The sequence below is a fragment of the Thamnophis sirtalis genome, unplaced genomic scaffold, assembly GCF_051295495.1.
Source record: "Thamnophis sirtalis isolate CommonGarterSnake01/CBP01778 unplaced genomic scaffold, rThaSir2_p1.2 scaffold_8, whole genome shotgun sequence".
Lineage (NCBI taxonomy): Eukaryota > Metazoa > Chordata > Lepidosauria > Squamata > Natricidae > Thamnophis > Thamnophis sirtalis.
In genome coordinates, this window is record NW_028261388.1 from 69,026,613 (window position 1) to 69,047,275 (window position 20,663).

The 20,663-nt window shown below is 42.0% G+C and overlaps 1 protein-coding gene across 1 annotated transcript; it reads right to left on the reverse strand.

Moving 5' to 3' along the window:
- Positions 1–268: 268 nt before the first annotated feature.
- Positions 269–19,992, reverse strand: LOC106549513 (protocadherin-10-like). The gene is made up of 4 exons (XM_014067201.2): positions 17,338–19,992; positions 6,738–6,790; positions 6,544–6,632; positions 269–2,441 (listed from the first exon to the last, which is right to left on the reverse strand). The coding sequence occupies exons 1-4, from the start codon at positions 19,966–19,968 to the stop codon at positions 2,185–2,187; spliced, it is 3,030 nt and encodes a 1,009-aa protein (XP_013922676.2). The 5' UTR covers positions 19,969–19,992; the 3' UTR covers positions 269–2,184.
- Positions 19,993–20,663: the final 671 nt, after the last annotated feature.

Consider the following 20,663-nt stretch of genomic DNA (forward strand, 5'->3'; position numbering starts at 1 on the left):
CAGAAGACAGTTGCGTTATTGAAAAGAAATTGTTACTCTGAACTTAAAATTCCAGATTGAAGATATGTTTTCAGTTTCAGCTTTTTAATTTTTATGTTTACCAATAAAATGAAAAAAACTGATTAATATAATTCTGTATAATTTCTGTTTAAGTATTATTTTAAAATTTCCATGTTATGCATCTATTTTTTCCATTTGAGGTTATTAAAGAACAATTTATTACTATAAAGCAAACATGCATTGCATGTATTATTCAAAAAGCAGTCAATTATAATTCAAATGCAATCAATTTTTATTTCTGTGATTCTGGCAGACTGTTTCCATGCATATAGGTCAAAGACTGTTTTTAAGAAAAAAAAATATTCACACGGAAACACATAAATACACACAAATTATCTTAAACAAATGTGCCCAATGGACTTGTTTGCAAATAACTTCTTGCTGAAGCTAATCTTGTGAAAAATGAGGATAGAATTGCTAATATTTAAATCTGGAATGCCTATGAAAAGAACAAATTGATAATGTAGTATAATGAAGATCTGTTGTGTTAAGTTCTAATTCTATCAGCATTTCTCCCATTATATATCCTAAATCAAGTTTTACAATAGGTTGGGAACTCATGATTTTATTTTATTTTTGTCCATAGGGCAAAATTGTGCATATATGCAAATACTGATAATGTGATCTGACCGAACCATTTTTATAGCCATTTCATTTCTCTTTGGTGCTCATCAGCTAGAATGTAGTATAGCTGCAATGGAGGTGAATGCATATAATGTGTCCCAAAATTTTCCTACTCATCTTGCCCAGCCCCAGAACAGTAGGCTAGAATTTATTCCCAATATTAGAGCACTAGAATAGATTTAATTTTTATTCTCCTTTCAGCTCTCCTTTGTGTCTACTAGAAATAGTGGCTTTGTATTCGAAACACTTTAAAATTAGTTGAAGGGAGAAGTAAAGCAATAACAATTTGACCGTAGAGTGATCCAAAATAAAACATCCATTCAATAGAATGTAACAGTCTCATAGAATTGCTACTCAGAAGATAGCCGAAATTGCTTAGCAGAGTCTGGTATGATATCAAAAACATTCATTCTCCTTGGAGGATTCCTCCTCTCCCCCTCCATAATATCTCTTTAGGGAGTGTAGTACTGACTCCTTGCCAACTTCATTCCATTTGAAAACACTTATTGGAAATGCATAATGGATTCAAAATAAAGCATAACATATATTATTACTTGTGGAATTCTTTGTTCTGCACTTCAACTTGGAAGTGTGTGCATTTAGCATGGGGCTCTGTAGGAGCTTGCAGCTTTTCTCAGAACGATAAAGCAACACCATAGGGTTGCACTGAAAGCTCCACCCCTGTTGTACATGCATATGACATTGCAATTCTTAAAAGTTCGATTCTTTAAAAAGCCCATTTTAAATGATGCTTTGTCTTAAATCCAAATGTACGTAATAATGAAAAAATGTTTTTATCAGTGGGTGAAATATATGAAATAAATAGATGCATTTCTGTTAAGCATTACCTTTACCCTCACAAATTCTGTTGCAAAAAGTAGTTTTAGCTTTCCATAATTTTCCACGTTGCTCAATGTGCTAACAACACAACAAAATGAAAGGCAGTGTTGAAACATTCACAGTCTAAAAAGAATTATTTCATCTAGAAAATGGGAGAAAGTTCCTAAAAGTTGAAAAGTGTACGGTATATACCATGGCCTCTTTGAATTTCAGACAATTGTCCTGCTTCCACCCCATTCATGTATTATATTCCATAGTGTTAAACAAATGATTCATTTATGTTCTTTTTCAACTTGCCAGTCATGTTGCATTCTCCACACAAAGCAGTCACCAGAACTCTGAAATAAAATTGGGGGGGGGGGGGAATGTTGTGTTATGTCCATTCTATTTTACTTTCTTTTTTCCTTTCTCCAATTCCAAGAGGTAGCATCCACCTGTGTCCATGGAGACATTTCCATGCCTTCATTATAAATTACAGTCATTCCTATGTCTTGACATTACCGTCAATCACTGTTTGCCGTCTTTTCAGGGGAAGTAGCTTGTAGGTAAGAACTCTTGGCCACTTATATTATGTACAATCGCATACAAAGTCAGAGATCTCCAGCAGCACGGAAATATTTAGGCATGGTTTGCAATGCCTGCCGGTCTGCAAAAGAAACTTTATTTCAGGTTGTTAATAACCATGCTGTCATGCTTATCAGAATAATTGATCATTTTCTTCCTCTTTCCAAATGTGGAGAAGCTGTTTTTAGCCTCCTGCTCCAGAAATACAGAGCTGTCCTTATTGGTAGATGTTGTTGGGGTTCCTGGAATATATACATTGTGTTGATAATCCAGAGGAGAAATATGTTGCAAATACAGGGGTGCATATGGAGGGGTCCGGATGCTGTTCGGGGGACCAGATGTCTTCTTATGTTCTGTGAAAAACAATTTTTTTTAATGATAGAGGGAAGCCCCTGGATAAAACACAGCACATCAAACACTGCCCATTTTGCAGAAGATGCCAGGCAAATGCTTCATTTTTCTAAATTATATTTCAATTTGAAGTAAGATATCCAAAACCAAGAAAATGCATCTGTACATGGCAGAATAAAGATATTTCTCACTTATTCACTAACTTTGAAGTTACAATGATGTAAAAAAAAACCTTTGTGGTCAATCCTTGCATTTATGACCATCTCAGTGTCCCATGGTCACGTAATATCCATCAGAGATGGGTTCCTACCAGTTCGCACCTATTTGATAGAACCGGTTCGTCAAATCTACTGAACCGGTTAGAAGAGGTTCCATCAATGGACCCGGAAAGCAGGCCACACCTACAGAAGACGTTCCCAAAAATTTTGAAACCCACCACTGATAGCCATTCACACGCTTTGCAACCAGTTTGCGACAAGAAACATTAATAGAGGCTATGGAAGTAAAATTCTAAATTGTAAACATGTGATGTCTTAGTTCATGACTATAGTACTCTATTTAACAACCAAATGAGAAAGACTGTAAGGTCATAAACCCATTGCAGTCATATGATTTTCTGCTTAGAAACTGTAGCACTTAGTAACCAATTTGCCAGTCACAGTTATGGTCACTAAACAAGGAAACTATCTGTATACAGGTAGTCCTCAAAATACGGCCATAATGGAGCCTGCCCATTGCAGTCGCATGTTACAGCAATCATTAGGTGAAATGTATTCAGGAGGCACCCCAAAATGGAGTAGTTTGTCTGTTGACTGCCATTTTGTCTCCACCCACAAATGGCAGCCACTTTTGGGTTGCCACCACACAGCCCCAAGACAAACTGCTTCATTTTGCTGCCTTGCCAAGATCTGCACAACACTACAAAAGCTTTCTGCAGCACTGTTCAGACCCTGTGCAGCAAAATGAAGCAATTTCTCTGGGGGCCACAATTTTGTCCCATCTACAAAGGAGTGGGACAAAATGGCAATTGTATTTGGATTGCTGCTGCTTGGCCTGGGGATACATGGGCAGCACTCATTCTACAACACGAGGTCTGGAGAGCTTCAAAAGAGCATGTGGGAAAGAAGCCCAAACACTGTGGGATGGGGGAGAGAGAGGTAGGAGGGCACTTCAGTGACCCTGTGGTGAGTCATAAGAGCAAATGACCGAACAGCCACAGCAGCCATCATATCTTTGAAATGGGGTCATATATAGCTTTTGGGGGGCGGGGTCTGTCATAATTTCAAACATTTGCTAAATGGGGTGTTGTACCTTAGGGATTACCTGTATGTGTAAAATTATATTTCCCAATACATATATGGGTAAACACATAGAGGAGACCTCCCAATCCACTCCATGGGCAAAACCCAATACTCCAGCAATATATCAATTTTTTAGAATGGTTCATTCTAAAAAGTTCAACATATCAGTAAGTGATTCAGGAAAATGGGAGCTTCAATTTTACTGGCAGGAAGATTACCATATATTTATTTACTTACTTACTTTGGTCATTGATTTGTCTGTCTTTCTCCTATAATGTTATGTAACATAGAAAAAAATGGTGCTCAACCACTGCCATGAAGCAAGCTCTCCTTTCAGCATTATTCTAAATCAGGATATATCTAAAAGACTCCTGAATTTTGAAATTACAAAACTATCTGCACTATATCACTTACAGAACCAGCAGCAGGTCTCTAGAAGGACATGGCAGTTTTTTACAACAGGAGGAAGAAAAGTTAATTATTTCTTCCTTTCCCAAAGATACATTTTGATGGTGTCCTAGCCAGGACAGTGCCGCTAAGACTGAACTACAAATTTTGGGCATAATAGATATCTCAATCAGTCATTTGTCTTTTGGCTATAAAAGCCAGTTACTGAATAATTTTATGGCATTCCTCAAATTCATAACAATCCCTTGTGTTAGCAAGTTTCAGTAAGATGTATTTTTGGCTTTTTGTCCATAAACAGCCTATTCCATTTTTCAATCAGCACCTGAGATATTCTGTTCTATTATCTTGCAATTCATGCGAAAGATATGATCAGATCAATGAGAATTTGATTGCAAAGATCATTCAAAAATAAGAAGAGACCTGTCAGTCACTGAACACCCAAGCAAATACCAGAAGCTTTCTTTCTTTTCTTTCTTTTTAAAATTTTATTAGTAATGCTTATTAATGATAAATAAGAAGGGGAAGGAGCAAAACACAAAGATAGTAGTAATGGAAATATATATTTATATTTATATTTATATTTATATTATTTATATTTATATTTATATTTATATTTATATTTATATTTATATTTATATTTATATTTATATTTATATTTATATTTATATTTATATTTATATTTATATTTATATTTATATTTATATTTATATTTATATTTATATTTATATTTATATTTATATTTATATTTATATTTATATTTATATTTATATTATTTATATTATTTATATTTATATTTATATTTATATTTATATTTATATTTATATTTATATTTATATTTATATTTATATTTATATTTATATTTATATTTATATTTATATTATTTATATTTATATTATTTATATTATTTATATTTATATTTATATTTATATTTATATTTATATTTATATTTATATTTATATTTATATTTATATTTATATTTATATTTATATTTATATTTATATTTATATTTATATTTATATTTATATTTATATTTATATTTATATTTATATTATTTATATTTATATTTATATTATTTATATTTATATTTATATTCATATAAATAGTAATGGAAATATATATATATTATTTCTTTTCAACCCCCGGTATGCCCAAATATGGAAGGAAGATCACTACTTCCATTCTCTGTCCTTCGGCTCGTCACAAGAGACCATCCAGGCAGAAACCCAATATATTTACTGTTGCCTTTTTGTTACATTTTGTACAAATACAACAAAATGCACATACATACATACATACACATACACATGCTTTATGAAAGAAAAAGTGAAAGTTTTGCAGAGATTTCGAAGTGGGAAAAGCAGATAAGGCAAATTGCCCTGCTTGGGGTGATTAAAAATGTTTCCTACAAATGCCTCAATTTGCCTCAGATTTGGGATTCCTCTAAAGTTGAAAGCCAGATCTGGAATGAATGAAATATGAATATGGACACAGACATGAAGAGGGAGGGAGGGAGGGAGGCAGAGAGACAGAGACAGAGACAGAGACAGAAAGACAGAGACAGAGACAGAGAAGCACACAATTGGCACTCCCTTTGTGACCTTGAGTGGGAAACTACCAGGAAACATATTAGGGCTAGAAACTAGATTGAGAGTTTGAAAAAAAAAGCTGTTGCAAAGTATTATTAAAAATGAAATTAGGACACACACATACACACACATCTTGAATAATTCCTAAAGTTTGCAAAATATTATTAAAATGAAAGTATATAAGTTAAAAGGAAGTTTAAAAGTTTCTATTGGGGTATTGCTTTTGGTTTCTCTGAAATAGAAAAAAATGAAATTTAGAATTTAGTTTGAAGATTTAATAATTGTGCAGTTGTAGAACTAGCTGGTACCAACTGTAAGTAATGTAAAAAGTTGAGGTTGCAACCGTATTAGTATTTTACTGTGCTTTTTCTTTTTCTCTTTAAATCCTGCATTCCTCACCTTTTTTTCCTAATCTTTATTTTCATTATATTTGATCATAATAAACATCAATAAAACACATTTTTTAAAAAAAGAAAAAATAACATCCCAGAAGAAATCATGGCAAAACTGTTTGTGCTGTTGTCAAGGAAACTACATAGACTTGTTACCTGAAACTCAGCACAACTAGAAGGAGACATTATTCCATACCAGCTATAGATTTGTTTGCTTGCTTACCACCGTCAGTTTTATTCTTATTCTCACAACCCTGGTAGACAGGTTTGGCTGAGAAATAATAGTCAACCCCCCCCCCCCCAAAAAAAACCCAAAATGCCAAAGTAAGACAGAAGGGGAACATCTGAGGGAGGTTTTCATTATCTCAAAAATGACAGAAATCGTTAGATTTTAGGGTTTGATAATCCAAGACTCACCAGACATTGGAGTGACCAAAGTACACAATCTGTCATGATCTTTCTGAACTCCTTTCCAAACTTTTCCTACATCCTCTAGACTCTGTGAACTAGAACGTAAGAAATAAAAAAGAGACATAAGATAAGCACTCACAAAATCTTTAGCAACTATTATCCTAAAGGTAATAAGGCAACCCTCCCTTCCCTTATAATACCTCTTCAGTATTGGTTGTTTTGATGGCAGCCAGTCTGCATTGGCCTGTTTTACCTACAGATTTAAAAACAAAGGTTTTGAATTAAATACACATCGTCAGGACAGCTTCACCACATGTATTTGTTCTGGTAACCTTTTTGTGCTTTGAAAGCAATTGTTCTTATAACAACTAATGATGGCCTACAGCAGGACAACAAAGAAGCAATATTAAGAGACAAAAAGAGTCTTTCAAGCTTTCCCATAGGATGCTTTAGCTGATGTGGAATTGTTTCACTGAAACAGGATAAATACAATACTTACCAAAGGCTAGGACCTGCTACAAATCACCCCTCCCTGGTAAGAAATTTCAAATCCTTTCTCAAAGCAGTCAGTACCAAATTGCCTTTGGACAACAACCCCACAAATAATATTGAATTCCCAACACTGATCAAGTCTAGCCAGCCTGGCCAAGTGCAGCACAAAGTGGCTTAATTCCTTAAAAGTTCCATTAAAAGAGAGATGTTTCATGGCTCATTTTTTTTCATTACTCATTGTTTTTATCAGTACAGCATAATAGCTAGGCTGTGGGACTCTAAAACTCACATGGTGGTGGATCATTCACTATCAATGGCCTACAGCAAGACATTCACTTACAATGTTGTTAATTAAATTGGAGGAGCCTCAGTGTATTCCACTTAGAGTCTGAGGACATGTGAATATGAAAGCAACAAAAAAATAAAAATAACAATGTTTATATATACAAAAGAAATGCAATAAGAATTTTGCTTAATTTCTGTTTTATTTTTATTCTGGACAAGGTATAGATTTAGATGGGGACAATAGTTGGTTCAAGCTCAAATTCTTTTATTTCTATACATAATGCAAAATCAAGAGTTAGATTTATAATTACATTACATAGAGAACACATCCATAGAGACTATATCTAATTGTTATTACTATCAACATGTTTCTAAATTTTATTAGTTCAAGTAGCGTAACTCATCTTTCTTCCAAAATACTAGAGATTCTTCTTGTATTTCCTCCTATGAAATTTGGAATTGGTCTAAACAATATTTCAGAAATTGCTTTATGGTACAACTTTTGAATTTTGTTTGTAACATTGAGGATTTGATCAACAGAAGACTAATGGCAATGTTCCAGGACACTGCTTTTGAAATGCAACTACTTATTCTAAATGGTAGGAGCCATATGGAATCAGATTTTAGGAAGTTGAGCTTTCTGAAGAAGCTGCAAGCATAGATTTTGAAGAAGACAGATTTGGAGAGGAAAAGATATTGGAGCTAAGTAATTTTCATGAAATTTTGAATAAACCGGCTGAAGGTACTGGAGAAATCAAATAATATTTCATTTGGCTGGACCATTGTACAATATTGAACAAGTTAGGTGAAGAACCTCTAGTGAATATGAACATTTTTTCTGTTTTCGCAAACAGTTTGAAGTATTTCAAGCAATGACATGCGGTGAGGTTTATGGCTGGTGAGGCAAGCGGGCTAAATGGATGACTCTGCTTAACTGTTTAAAACTGTTTTAAAAAGCCTCTTTAAAAAATGCCCTCTACAGCAGGAGGCGAGAGAACCACGTGCCTCATCTACATAAGGAATTTTTTGGCTTTTAACCCTTGCTTAACTCTGCTAGAGTGATCATAAAGATAGACTAAATGAGGCATGTGGTTCTCCCGCCTCCTCCTGTAGAGGGCACTTTTTTAGAGGCTTTTTTAAACAGTTAAGCACTGAGCAGTCATCCACTATGACTCTGGCAGCAACTACCTCAGCCTTTTTCCTTTAATTTTTTTTCTTTTCATGAAGACAGTGGCGAGGCCCTGCCTCCCCTGACTGCACGTCACTGATTTCAAGATACATTCCCCAATTTTTCTTCTAGCTTCTTCCTTGGTGCATTCATCCTTCTTACTCAGCAATTTTCCCTCAAATGTTAGAATTGAAGAAAAACTATTAAGTAGGATGGTGAATGACCTGAGGAAGAAGCTAGAAGGAAAACTGGAGAACTTGTCCTGTAATGTAGGACATGAACTGTCCTTAAACTGTCAGTTACTGTACGTAAAGCAGGCTTCTATCAGATGAGAATTCTGGATGCTTTGTGCCTCGTTATCACACTTAGATGGCCTGCCATCTCTGTTTGAAAGCTAGTCCTTGAGGAAAAACCATATCACATTCTATGCTTCTAGAAAGATTAACTTAACATGAATTCTGCATAGACATCCTCTCAAAGAAGTTTTTGAAACCAGGCTATGGTGACTGCAAGGCTTTCTAGATTTTAGATCAGGGGTAGTCAACCTTTTTATACCTACCGCCCACTTTTATATCTCTGTTGGTAGTAAAATTTTCTAACTGCCCACCGTTCCACAGTAATGGTGATTTATAAAGTAGGGAAGTAACTTTACTTTATAAAATTTATAAAGCAGAGTTACAGCAAACCCCTACCGCCCACCATGAAATCTGGAACGCCCACTAGTGGGCGGTAGGGACCAGGTTGACTACCACTGTTTTAGATAGTTAAGCATAAAGCTTCCATAAAAACCAAGGAACATTTAGCTATATAATATATAGTTAATTATTACTTTTCTGTCCTGCACTTTATTGTAAATAATGGAATATACAATTTATTCTACCTTTTTTACTTGCACAGAAGACTTTTTATTTTCCTAGGATTCGGAGCGGGGGGGAAATCTTCTTAGCATCCTTTCTCAACCTTAGTTCATTCTGAATTTCTGTTATCCTATTTTTCTACAAATCCAGGCTAACTATACCTTCTTTTCCTTTTTATGTGTCCCTCTTTCCACTTTCTATTTATGTCCTTTATTATTTTCATATTGTTCCTAGTTTTATATGAAAAAAATACATTTTGGTGTATCTTTGAGTCAGTATTGACTCATGGAGATTCCCTGGACTAATCCTTGCCGTTTTCTTGGGAAGGTTTTTCAGTCATGATTTGTCATTCCCTCCTTTCTAGGGTTGAGAAAGAATGACTGGCTCCAGGTCCTTCATGCCTTAGGCAGAACTAGAATTCCTGGTTCCCCAATTTCTACCCTGGTACGGTAACCACTACACCAATTGTTCTTATTAATATAAAGCATATTGGCATTTTATTTATGAATTTTCTTTTTGATTAAAATATTCCTTTATACTTTCCATGCATCCAACAATAAAAATAATACTAAGCGCAAAAACAAACTGTAATCAAATAGTAAAAACATTCATTAAAAAAGGTGGGGAAACTCACAGTTGTACTCGAGATGTCCCCCTTTTAATTCTATTAGCTGAACAAAAAAGCTGTAAAGTTCAGAAATTTCCTGGAAGGGCTACTCTTGATATTTCCTCCCACTGACATGAGGATAATAAAAGTCCTCCATTATTACTACTTGTTCCTCATCTGGCAAGTATTCTACACACTATCTCCTTGGTTGGACCAATAATAGCAGATACTAAGAATAATTGTTTTGGTCAGCCCTACCCTTATTTTAAACCAGATAATTTCTACAGTATCACCAAATTCATTAAGTTGGCTTTTGAAGCAGCTGAGGATAGTTTTGACATAGATTGTGATTTGTCTCCATTCCTATTGTTTCTATTATTTTGAACTCAGTTGTTATTCTTCAGATGCTATAGTCTGGTCTCAGGAATCAGGCCTCGGTAATACCTATTTCTGTTTCTATTTCTATTTATTAAACTTATAGGCCGCCCAATCCCGAAGGACTCCAGGTGCCTTATAGAAAATAAATTTTTAAGAGAAAGGTTAAAAACAAACAGAAGAAAGCAGATTAAAAGAAACACATCATGCACCCAGTCTAATCGGGACTGGACCTCGGTCAAGAGGTCAACAGCCCCAGGCCTGCCGGAATAGCCAGGTTTTGATAGCTTTTCGGAAGGCCATGAGAGTGGGTAGGGTCCGGATCTCTGGGGGTAGTTCATTCCATAGGGCCAGAGCGGCAACAGAGAAGGCCCTCCTCCGAGACGCCGCCAGCCGATATTGTCTAGCTGATGGCACCTAGAGAAGGCCCACCCTGTGCGATCTTATCGGTCGTAGAGAGGTGTGCGGCAGAAGACGGTCTCATAGATATCCGGGTCCTAGGCCATGTAGGGCTTTAAAGGTAATAACCAGCACCTTGAATCGTGCTCGGAGACTGATAGGGAGCCAGTGCAGCTCGCGGAGGATAGGTGTAGTGTGGGTGTACCTTGGTACACCCAGTATCGCTTGCGCAGTTGCATTCTGGACTAATTGTAGTCTCCGAACACTTTTCAGGGGCAGCCCCATGTAGAACGCATTACAGTAATCCAGTCTTGAGGTGACGAGGGCGTGAGTGACTGTTTGCAGTGCCTGCCGGTCCAAATAGGGCCGCAACTGATGCACCAGGCAAACCTGGGCAAAGGCCCCCCGGTCACAGCCGACAGGTGATGTTCTAACGTCAGCTGTGGATCCAGGAGGACCCCCAAGTTGCAGACCCTTTCTGAGGGGAGTAAATTTTCTCCCCCCAGGCTTAGGGATGGACTAGCTGGGCTGTCCTTAGGGGGCAACACCCACAGCCACTCGGTCTTTTCAGGATTGAGTGTGAGTTTGTTCACTCCCATCCAGACCCTAACAGCTTCCAGGCACTGGCACATCACTTCCACCGCTACGCTGAGTTGGCACAGGGCAGACAGATACAACTGTGTGTCGTCCGCGTACTGGTGGTATTTAATCCCATGCTGGCGAATGATCTCACCCAGTGGCTTCATGTAGATATTAAATAGGAGGGGGGACAAGACCGACCCCTGCAGCACCCCATAATTAAGGGGCCTAGGGGTCAACCTCTGCCCTCCAACCAACACCGACTGCGACCTGTCGGACAGGTAAGAAGAGAACCACTGTAGAACGGTGCCTTCCACTCCCATCTCCTCCAGCCGTCGCAGAAGGATACCATGGTCGATGGTACTGAAGGCCGCTGAGAGGTCAAGGAGCACTAGGATAGAGGAATGTCCTCTATCCCTGGCCCGCCAGAGATCATCAGTCAGTGCGACCAAAGCGGTTTCGGTGCAGTAATCAGGCCTGAAACCAGACTGAAAAGGGTCTAGATAATCTGCTTCATCCAAGGTCCGTCGGAGTTGAAGGGCCAACTGGAGAAATAAAGTAGCCTTCCTATACTAAGAATTAAGATCATTGTGTTTATTTTCCATACTCTGAGCATTAATATTTAGCAAACATATATCAAGTAGTTAATGAGTCAATATTCTGATTTTCCATTATGCATCCAGTAAAGTCAACTGCAGTTCGCAAAAGCTCTTGCTACAATAAACGTGTTAGTTTTTGACAGTATCATAAGTGTGTGTGGTTGGGGGGGGGGGGTATTGCCAGAAAGGAATAGCACTGCTATATGAGCTGCATATACTGCCTGTAAAAATGCATCTTCCTGCATTCTGTTTTTTTCTCCTCTTCTTTCTAACCTATTGCATTTCTTTCAGGAATGAAAAAAGTACAATACTGCAACTGGAAAGCTTTTCAAAGAGGTATAATTGTTACTTTTAAACTTTCTGAATCTGCATGCTGGCTCTTTTATCGGAAGGCGAGAACTATCTTCACTGAAAAGTGCTGTATCTAAGCTGATACTGATACGGAACTTGTGGGCGTGATTCATTCGCTTACTATACTATATCCAGTTCCCTTCAGACACTGAGTAAGCTGAATAGGCATGAAGAAAGCGGCCCCGGAAAAGTTAGGGCTGCGCAGCTTATTAGAAGACAAAACCGAACTGCTGTTTTGACAGACGCCCGATCCGTATGCAAGAATACGGATTTCAAATAATCGTACAGTATATAATTTGCGAGCGAATAATATCCTGATCAACAAAAGGGGGCGCTGTTTCCAAAGAAAGATCCGCGTGTTTCGCGGAGATGGTTGAAATCTAGTGGCGTCACTCAGACTCGCTGAAACAGGCACCGCTCGAAATCATTGCCCCAGTTTTACGCTTTCGCCTTAATTGTCCTCGTTATCGCGGGGAGCGGGAAGGGGGTGCGGAGCTCGCTCGTTCGCTCGGCGCCCGACAGAGAGCCAGCATGTCGAGGGAGAGGCCTTTGCCAAGAGGCGCTAAAGCTCTTCCTCTACAGGGATTTGGGGGGCGCGGTTCTTGCAAAGGCTACTTTCATCGCCTGAAAGGAGACTAAAGGGGTCCCTTTCTCTCGCGGAAGGGCAGCATCTTCGCCTTCTTTCGGCAGAGAGGATGGAGCCGCCTGGGATCAGTTCCCCAACCGGCTGCTCTTGCTCTGGTTTCCAGAGATACCTGACTGGAGGCAGGCAGGCAGGCAGGAAAAGTGTGTGCCATGGAAACAAGGAGCGCTCTCCAGAGGCCCACAGGAAGCATGCAATAAAGCTTGGGGAGGGTTCTGAAGGGAAATGGGTCGGAGGAAAAAATGAACATGAGATGGATGATAAGTGTTTCTTCTGCTCTGTTTCAAATGTTAAACGACCGACTCTTAAGTGAACAAGGCAGGCAGGGAATATAGGCAGAAATTGCGGAGTGAAATCTCTCTACGCTCTAATGAGGAAGTAAAAAAGGCATATAGCTGGGAATGGAGCAAGAGCACTGGTTCCAGAAGCACAACTCCACAATCCTCTGGGTGTAATTTTTACTGATAATTAATTATATTAGGAGCCAGGTTGATCTGATGAATAAGATCACAAGGCTAGGAAAGTGGAAACAGGACTTCTAGCCTTTCCTTAAGCATGAAAGCCCACTAAGTCACTTTGGGTTATTTGAGGAGAAGAGCTGGGCTACTCTATGGTGGCAATGACCCTGGAGTCCTTTCATGAACTCACGAAGGTTGATGTCTTTTATTTGTTCAAAATAGTGCTACCAATATCCTGATTTTGGACCAGTCACTTTCTCAGCCCAGGCAAGGACAAACCACTTTTGAAAATATTGCCAAGAAAACTGCACGCACCTGTCCACATCAGTGACTAGGACTCAACACTGACTTGAAGGCAGTTGAGGGGAAAATATCAAATGCATAATTATTATGTACTTGAAATGTCAAACTATATTAGCAGCAAAGATATTAAGAATAAGTGGCTTTTAAATTTTTCTTGAAATTCTTAGGAAGGAGGAATTCCCAACTTGCTTTTCTCAAAGATGCCTTGTGAAAAAATCAGGAAAAAACAACAATGTGAAAATATTAGATATACTTAATGTTCTAGATATAAATAAACAACAACAATAACAACAACCCCATCTGGAAAACAAGGGCCTGTGGGTTTCATCCAGCCTTTAGTGTTCCCAAAGACCCATTTTTTCTCCATTCAGCTGATCAGTCATCTGCTATAAAATGGAAAGCAGAACTGTTATCTCTGATTTAACCTGGCCAAAACGCTGAGAATGAGTCAAGGTTAATACCTTCTCTCAGAGCGATCAAGTTAAATCACATCTTTCCAGGAATTTCTTTCCAGTGATTGTGAGAGGCCAGGCTTTACTGTTCATTCCCCAGCACGCTCTTTGAATCAAAGAGGAAGATCTGTGTCTTTATGCAAATGCAATCTCTGTATCTCTCAGAGTATATGCAGCCCATGCGCAGCCATAGCCCAACAACTATCAGAGTTCATAGCCCATGGAACTGAAAAGAGAAAAAGGCTCTGGCACACATTTTAAAAGGTTTTTAGAAGGAAGCATATTTTTTAAAAGTCTATTTATTAACTTCTAATAAGGAAGGAAGGAAGAAAAATATTTGATATACAAGCCGAGAAGGATTTAGATATAGTTTAACTAATACATTTTGAGTGAGGCAGTATTTTTTCCAAGTTGTGATTGAAAATTAAGGTGATTATTACAAATAGCTGAATATTATTTGATATTTATATCTAATTTGCCATCACAGAAAATAGTTAAAAGATTTGCATACTGGTTACAAAGAATATTGTATCACTGAAGGCATTAGATTTTGAATGTTTGCTTACTTTTCCCTCAGAGATAATGGGTAATGTTTACTCCACTATCCAATCACATTTATTGGGCAACAAAAAATAAAATAAAATAATAATCTAAGTATCTTATCAGAGTATCTGAAAAATCAGCATGGGTAGATAATCTCAATAATTTTCTGACTTGGTCATGCCAGCTCAACTCCGTGGCACGACATAACCGCGAACGTCAAAGGCGCGCCGACAACACCGCGGCGCTAAAACTGCGATGTCAAAAGTGCACCCACAACAGCGCGCCGACAACAGCGCGCCGACAGAAGCGTGATTTAACTTAAGGTAAGGTTTAGGGTTAGGTTTAGGGTTAGGGTTAGGGTTAGGGTTAGGGTTAGGTTTAGGGTAGGTTTAGCGTTAGGTTTAGGGTTAGGTTTAGGGTTATTTTTAGGGTTATGTTACAGCGCGCTTCTATCGGCGCACTGTTGTCGGCGCGCTGTTGTCGCGCGGTTTTGACGGTGCGGTTTTGTCACCGCACTTTAGTCACACACGCTTTAGTCTACCGCGGTTTTGTGGTGGAACCGCTCAACTCATTCATTCTCCCCTCAGCCCATAATGCCTGTCCTTGTATGGTAGTTTCAGAGTTCGCTTTATAATTCTTTACCAGTCCTTCAACTGACTGAAACTCCTTTTCCAGTCCTGTACCTATCTTATTACAAAAAACCTTTACAGTATTCCAGACCATTTCTGCATCAGGCTGGGGGACCATTCCATTCTTTTCCGAAGCCCATCCTTCTACTGGGAAAGGATCTGTGGGAACATTGTCACTTCTGCCTTTCTATCACAAGATCCACCAATTAACCTTTTACAAAATATAGAAGACATACATAATTCATTTTACATTCTACTTCCATTCCAAATGTTTTCCATGCTTTATTTTGCAGCTCTTGTTCAGGTTCAGCTTGCACTGATTTTCATTCATCCCCCCCCCCCCCGTGGACTTTCAGAGAGCTCCCTTATTCCCTGTGGCTCAGAAGATCCCAGCAGTAAAGCAAAGGGCAATTTAAGGCTATCAAATTCTTCCTGTATAAATGAAAGGGTAAAGGGGAGTCCACGTCAGTCATGTCAAGGTGGATTTCTAAGAGCTAACAAGGAAGTGTACCATTCTTCCAAAGAGACAAGAACAGAGGAAAACATGAGAAAAAGCTGGAGGTTGTTTTCATTCAAAATTTCATTGTGTGCAAAGATTCACCTTCCTTCCTAAAGACAGCCTTAAACTCAAGAGGAATAATTGCCTCCAAGCCTCAATGCCCTAGATATACAACTTCAGGGTTTCATTTTTCATTTCTACCTTTCCCCCTCAGGAATGCAGAGCCCCCCCCTTCTTTCAGTGGCCAGGGGAGCTTGAGTGGCCTTGCTGCTCTTTCCTCTATCAGCCTGAGACAAGAGGGGTGGAAATCAGCTCAAGACATCAAGTCACTAGGGGGAGTTTTGAGCTGACAAGAACATTACCATATTAGACAAGGATATCCAACAAGGAAAATGAACATGGACAAAGAAACCCTGTCTAGAGAATGGTGAGGGCATTTTTCAAAGAGCTGCAAAACCGTATGTGTTTTATGCATGTGCTGCTTTGTGCACCTTCAGTCATCCTGCTTTATTATCAAAGGAAATGCTTCACTGAAAAATAGACTTAGCAAATGATGATGATTTTTCCTCCTCAACCCCAGCAACCCAGACCCCCTTTTCATCTTATTCAGCTTTGGTACGGGCAGGAGTTGGTTGCTCTCACAAAGCATCCTCTCTCTTTTTGGCACAAAGCAGTGCAGCATTAATCTCACCTGAGGCCAGAAACAGGATAGAGATGGGAACCCAACAATGGATGGGATATACAGAGAAAGCACCAGGCAAGGCTGGGCTGCCTAAGTGGAAAAAGCAGGTGCTTATCCTCTGGAAATGAGGAGGGGCACATGGAAGGACTCCAGGGTCTGGGAAAGTCTCCTGAGCTCAACAGTGGTCCTTGGCTTGTCCAGAGAGCCTTGCTGAGGGGACTCGGTTCTGACCAGATCCTTCAGTTAGCAGCGAAGGAAAGGTCCTGCCCCGTCCTTCTTAACTCTGCGGTTGACATGCAGGATCCCACTGCAAATGCAAGCCGGGCAATTGACTCTCGGTAAAAGTGACGGAGCCTGAGGCTTTATCTCAACCGACTCCGCTGCGCTTCCTTCTCCCACTCAGTCGAAGGGAACGAAATGCCCCATTACTGCCCCCTCCCACAGACACCCAGGTATCGATCTTAGGAACCGCCGAGTCCCATTGCGCCCGACTGAAAGAGAGCCAACGAACGGCGACCTGGGAAGGGAAACACCCCAGTTGCGGAGCGAGGTTGCCTAAATCCCGGGGCCTCCTGAGGTCGACCAAAGCGGCGCTCCTGGGACCTTTCCCAACTCCTCTCCCACATCTCATCTATCTAAAAGGAACCCAAGTTTGGCCAAACAATTATGTAATGAGCCAGTGTTTTGGCTGAGCCCGATGGCTCTTTCGGGGAAAAGGCTGGGCCGCAATCTTTCAAAAAGTTGGGCGAGACTGAAAACATCCCACCCCCCTCTCGAAAGTTGCTTTACTGTATTCCAGATTCCGGGCACTGTCTGCCTTTCTAGCAGGCTACCTCCCTGAGGGGGCTCCCCCACCCCTCGGGGCGCCCCAAAAGCTACCTGGTCCGCGAGCTGCCGAGAGTTATTGGCCCCTCGGGTTTTCGGGGCGGAAGCCGGCGGCAAGTTCTGAGGGCCCGCTTCGTTGTTCCTCGGAGGGGCGGGACTGCAAGCCTTCAGGAACATGAAGTCGCTCTTGGCCGATTCGGGGCTCAGGCAGACTTTATAGCAATAGGCAGGAGGGCCTGCGCTGGCTCCGACGTCCCCGCAGTCGCCCGAGGAGACCGGGGCGTTGACGCTGCCGGAGTTCTTGAAGCGGTCTGAGGCGGGGGCCGAGCGCTCACACGAGCTGCAACCGCCGCCGCAGCAGCAGAAGGCAGAGGAGCCGCCGCCCTCCCCGCCACAAGACAGCTGCGAGCAGGCATAGTCGGGGAAGGTCAGCCGCTCCTTGGGGCACTTGACCACCGTGAGGATAACGATGGCCACCAGGAAGGTGAAGGAGACGGAGCCCAGAGAGGCGATTAGATAGAGGGTAAGCCTGGAAGAAGCGGTCTCGCCTCCCGGAGGAAGCTCGCGGAAGTCCGAGAGCACCTCTGGGACGCTGTCCACCACCGAGAGCAACAGGGCCACCGAGGCCGAGAGCGGGGGCTGTCCGTTGTCCCGCACCTGGACGAGAAGACGGTGCTTCGGGGCGTCTTTGGCCAGGAAGGCGCGGACGGTGCGAATTTCGCCCGTGTAGAGGGCCACGCTGAAGAGGCTGGCATCGGTAGCCTGGACTATCCGGTAGGAAAGCCGCGAGTTCTGTCCTGCATCGGCGTCCACTGCGGAGACTTTACCCACCAAGTAGCCGGGCTCTGCTGAGCGAGGCACCACCTCCACAGCCACGGAACCATTGCGGGGCATGGGAGCCACGACCAAGGGCGCGTTGTCGTTTTGGTCCAGCACGAAGACGTGGACCGTGGCGTTCCCGCTAAGAGGAGGGAACCCGGCGTCCTGAGCCACGACTTGGATCTGGAAGTTGCGAATCTGCTCGTAGTCTAGGGAGCGCAGAGCATACATGTGCCCGCTGTCCGAGTTGATGGAGACATAGGTGGCCACGGGCATGCCCTGGATCTGGCCGTCCGCGATGGAGTAGGACAAGTAAGCGTTCTGTTGGCAGTCTGGGTCCCGCGCACTGACAGAGCAGATCGATGCCCCAGGAGCGTTGTTCTCAGTCACGTAGACGCTGTAAGAGGGTTGCAGGAAGCGGGGCGCGTTGTCGTTGATATCAGACACCTGGACTGTGAGGATCTTCTTGGTAGCCAGCGCTGGAGACCCCAGATCTTGGGCAGTGATACTGACATTATATTCGGGCACAGTCTCACGATCGAGAGGTGCGGTAGTTACTAGTGCATAATAGTTGTGGAAAGACGACTGAAGCTGAAAGGGTATATCAGTCGGGATTTCGCAGCTCACCTTCCCGTTGTCTCCCGAATCTCTATCCAGCACGCTGATTACAGCTATGACAGTACCGGGAGGTGCGTCCTCCAAAACTGGTGTGGAGACCGAAGTGAGGGTCACCTCCGGTGCGTTATCATTGACGTCCAGGAGGTGCACCAATACCCGACAGTGAATGGCAACTGCAGAGGGGCCCCGGTCCTTGGCCTGCACATATAGCTCATGAAGATCAGCTCGCTCATAGTCCAATTGGCCTTTCAGGCGCACCTGCCCAGTGTGGGGCTCCACACTGAAAAGCTCCCGCACACCTAGTGGAGCGTGCCCGCTGAATGAATATTCAATTTCGCCATTGGTTCCCTCATCCAAGTCAGTAGCATTGAGTTTGATAGCCAGAGTCCCTTTGGGCGCATCCTCTGGCAGGCTTACACTGTAAGTGGATTGATCAAAGACTGGCACATTGTCGTTGGCATCCAACACCATGATCGCAACTCTAGCTGTGCCCGAGCGCTCGGGAATACCACCATCCAAAGCCGTGAGCAGGACCCGGTGGCTACGCTGTTGCTCTCGGTCCAGACTCCTCTCCAGCACCAGCTCTGCAAACTTGCTGCTGTCACTGCGAGTCTGCACCTCCAGCGAGAAATAACCATTAGGGCTGAGTCTGTAAGTACGCAGGGAGTTTGTGCCCACGTCGGGATCCTGTGCACTCTCCAGGGGAAAGCGGGCCCCAGGTAGTGCTGATTCTGTCACTTCCAGCACATATTCTTGCCAAGGGAACCGGGGTGCATTGTCGTTGATGTCTAGCACCTCCACTTCGATGCGATAAAGCTCAAGAGGGCTCTCGATGACCAATTGCAGGTGCAGGAGGCAGGCCTTGCTGCCCTCGCACACCTCTTCCCGATCTATTTTCTCGTTAACAAAGAGGATCCCATTTTCCAGATTCACCTCCAGGTGTTGCTTACTCCCCGCCCGGGTTGCAATACGAAACCGCCTCGCTGATAATTCCGATACGTCCAGACCTAAGTCTTCCGCGATGTTGGCCACAAAGGCTCCGTGGTCCAGTTCTTCGAGTACCGAATAGCGTAGCTGGCCAGCTGCTGGAGCCGGAGCCAAAGCCAAGCAAGAACTTAGCAGGAGCAACACCTCGAGTCTTCCCCAACTCGGAGCGCAGCTCGACAAGCTCTGGGAGAGCCTTAGTTTCCCCTTACAATATTCCCAGTCCCAGCGGGAAGTCCCGCTGCCTCGATCGAGAAGAGACATCAGCGGGCTCAGAAGGGACGCGACAGAGCAATGGCTCTGGCTCTGGCTCCGCCTCAGCTGCAGCCTCCGCTCCTTCCCTTGTGCGTCTTCATCATCGATTGACTTACACTTCCAACTACTTTCGGTTGGCAGAGCGAGCCAGCAAAGGAGGACCCGCTTGCCATTTCAGCACCGTATTGGTGGACAGCGCCGTCGAGCCAGAGCCCCAACTGCTGCGACGACGAGTGGCAGAACGATTAACCCCTCGGTGGGCAGAGGAAGATGTGGCGAAGAAGTAAGGAGAGCGAGACTGAGGGGAGAGCGTGGTGGGGGGGGGGGGGAGATGTTCATGCAACAGGCTTAACCCAGTTTTGTAAGGAGAGTGAAGAAGGGGGGAGGGATTGTATTGTACCCATTCAGGAATCGGATTAAACCTGTCGGATTCGCAAGGTGTGTTCATGCAAGATAGTAAGATCCAAAGATCAAAGTAATGTGTGAATGCATCTGATTAAGCATGTGCTGTGAATACATCATAGGGAGGCTGTTTTTATTCTTATACCACAAAGACCCAACTTTCTAGTAGAAAACAATAGATATGCAATGGAGGTATTTATTGATGTTGACAAGGAAAAACCAGCTTGAATCCTTTCATAGTTGTTCATGATTCTTATATGGGGTTCACCTGAAAATGGCAAATCTTTTATGCAGAATACTAC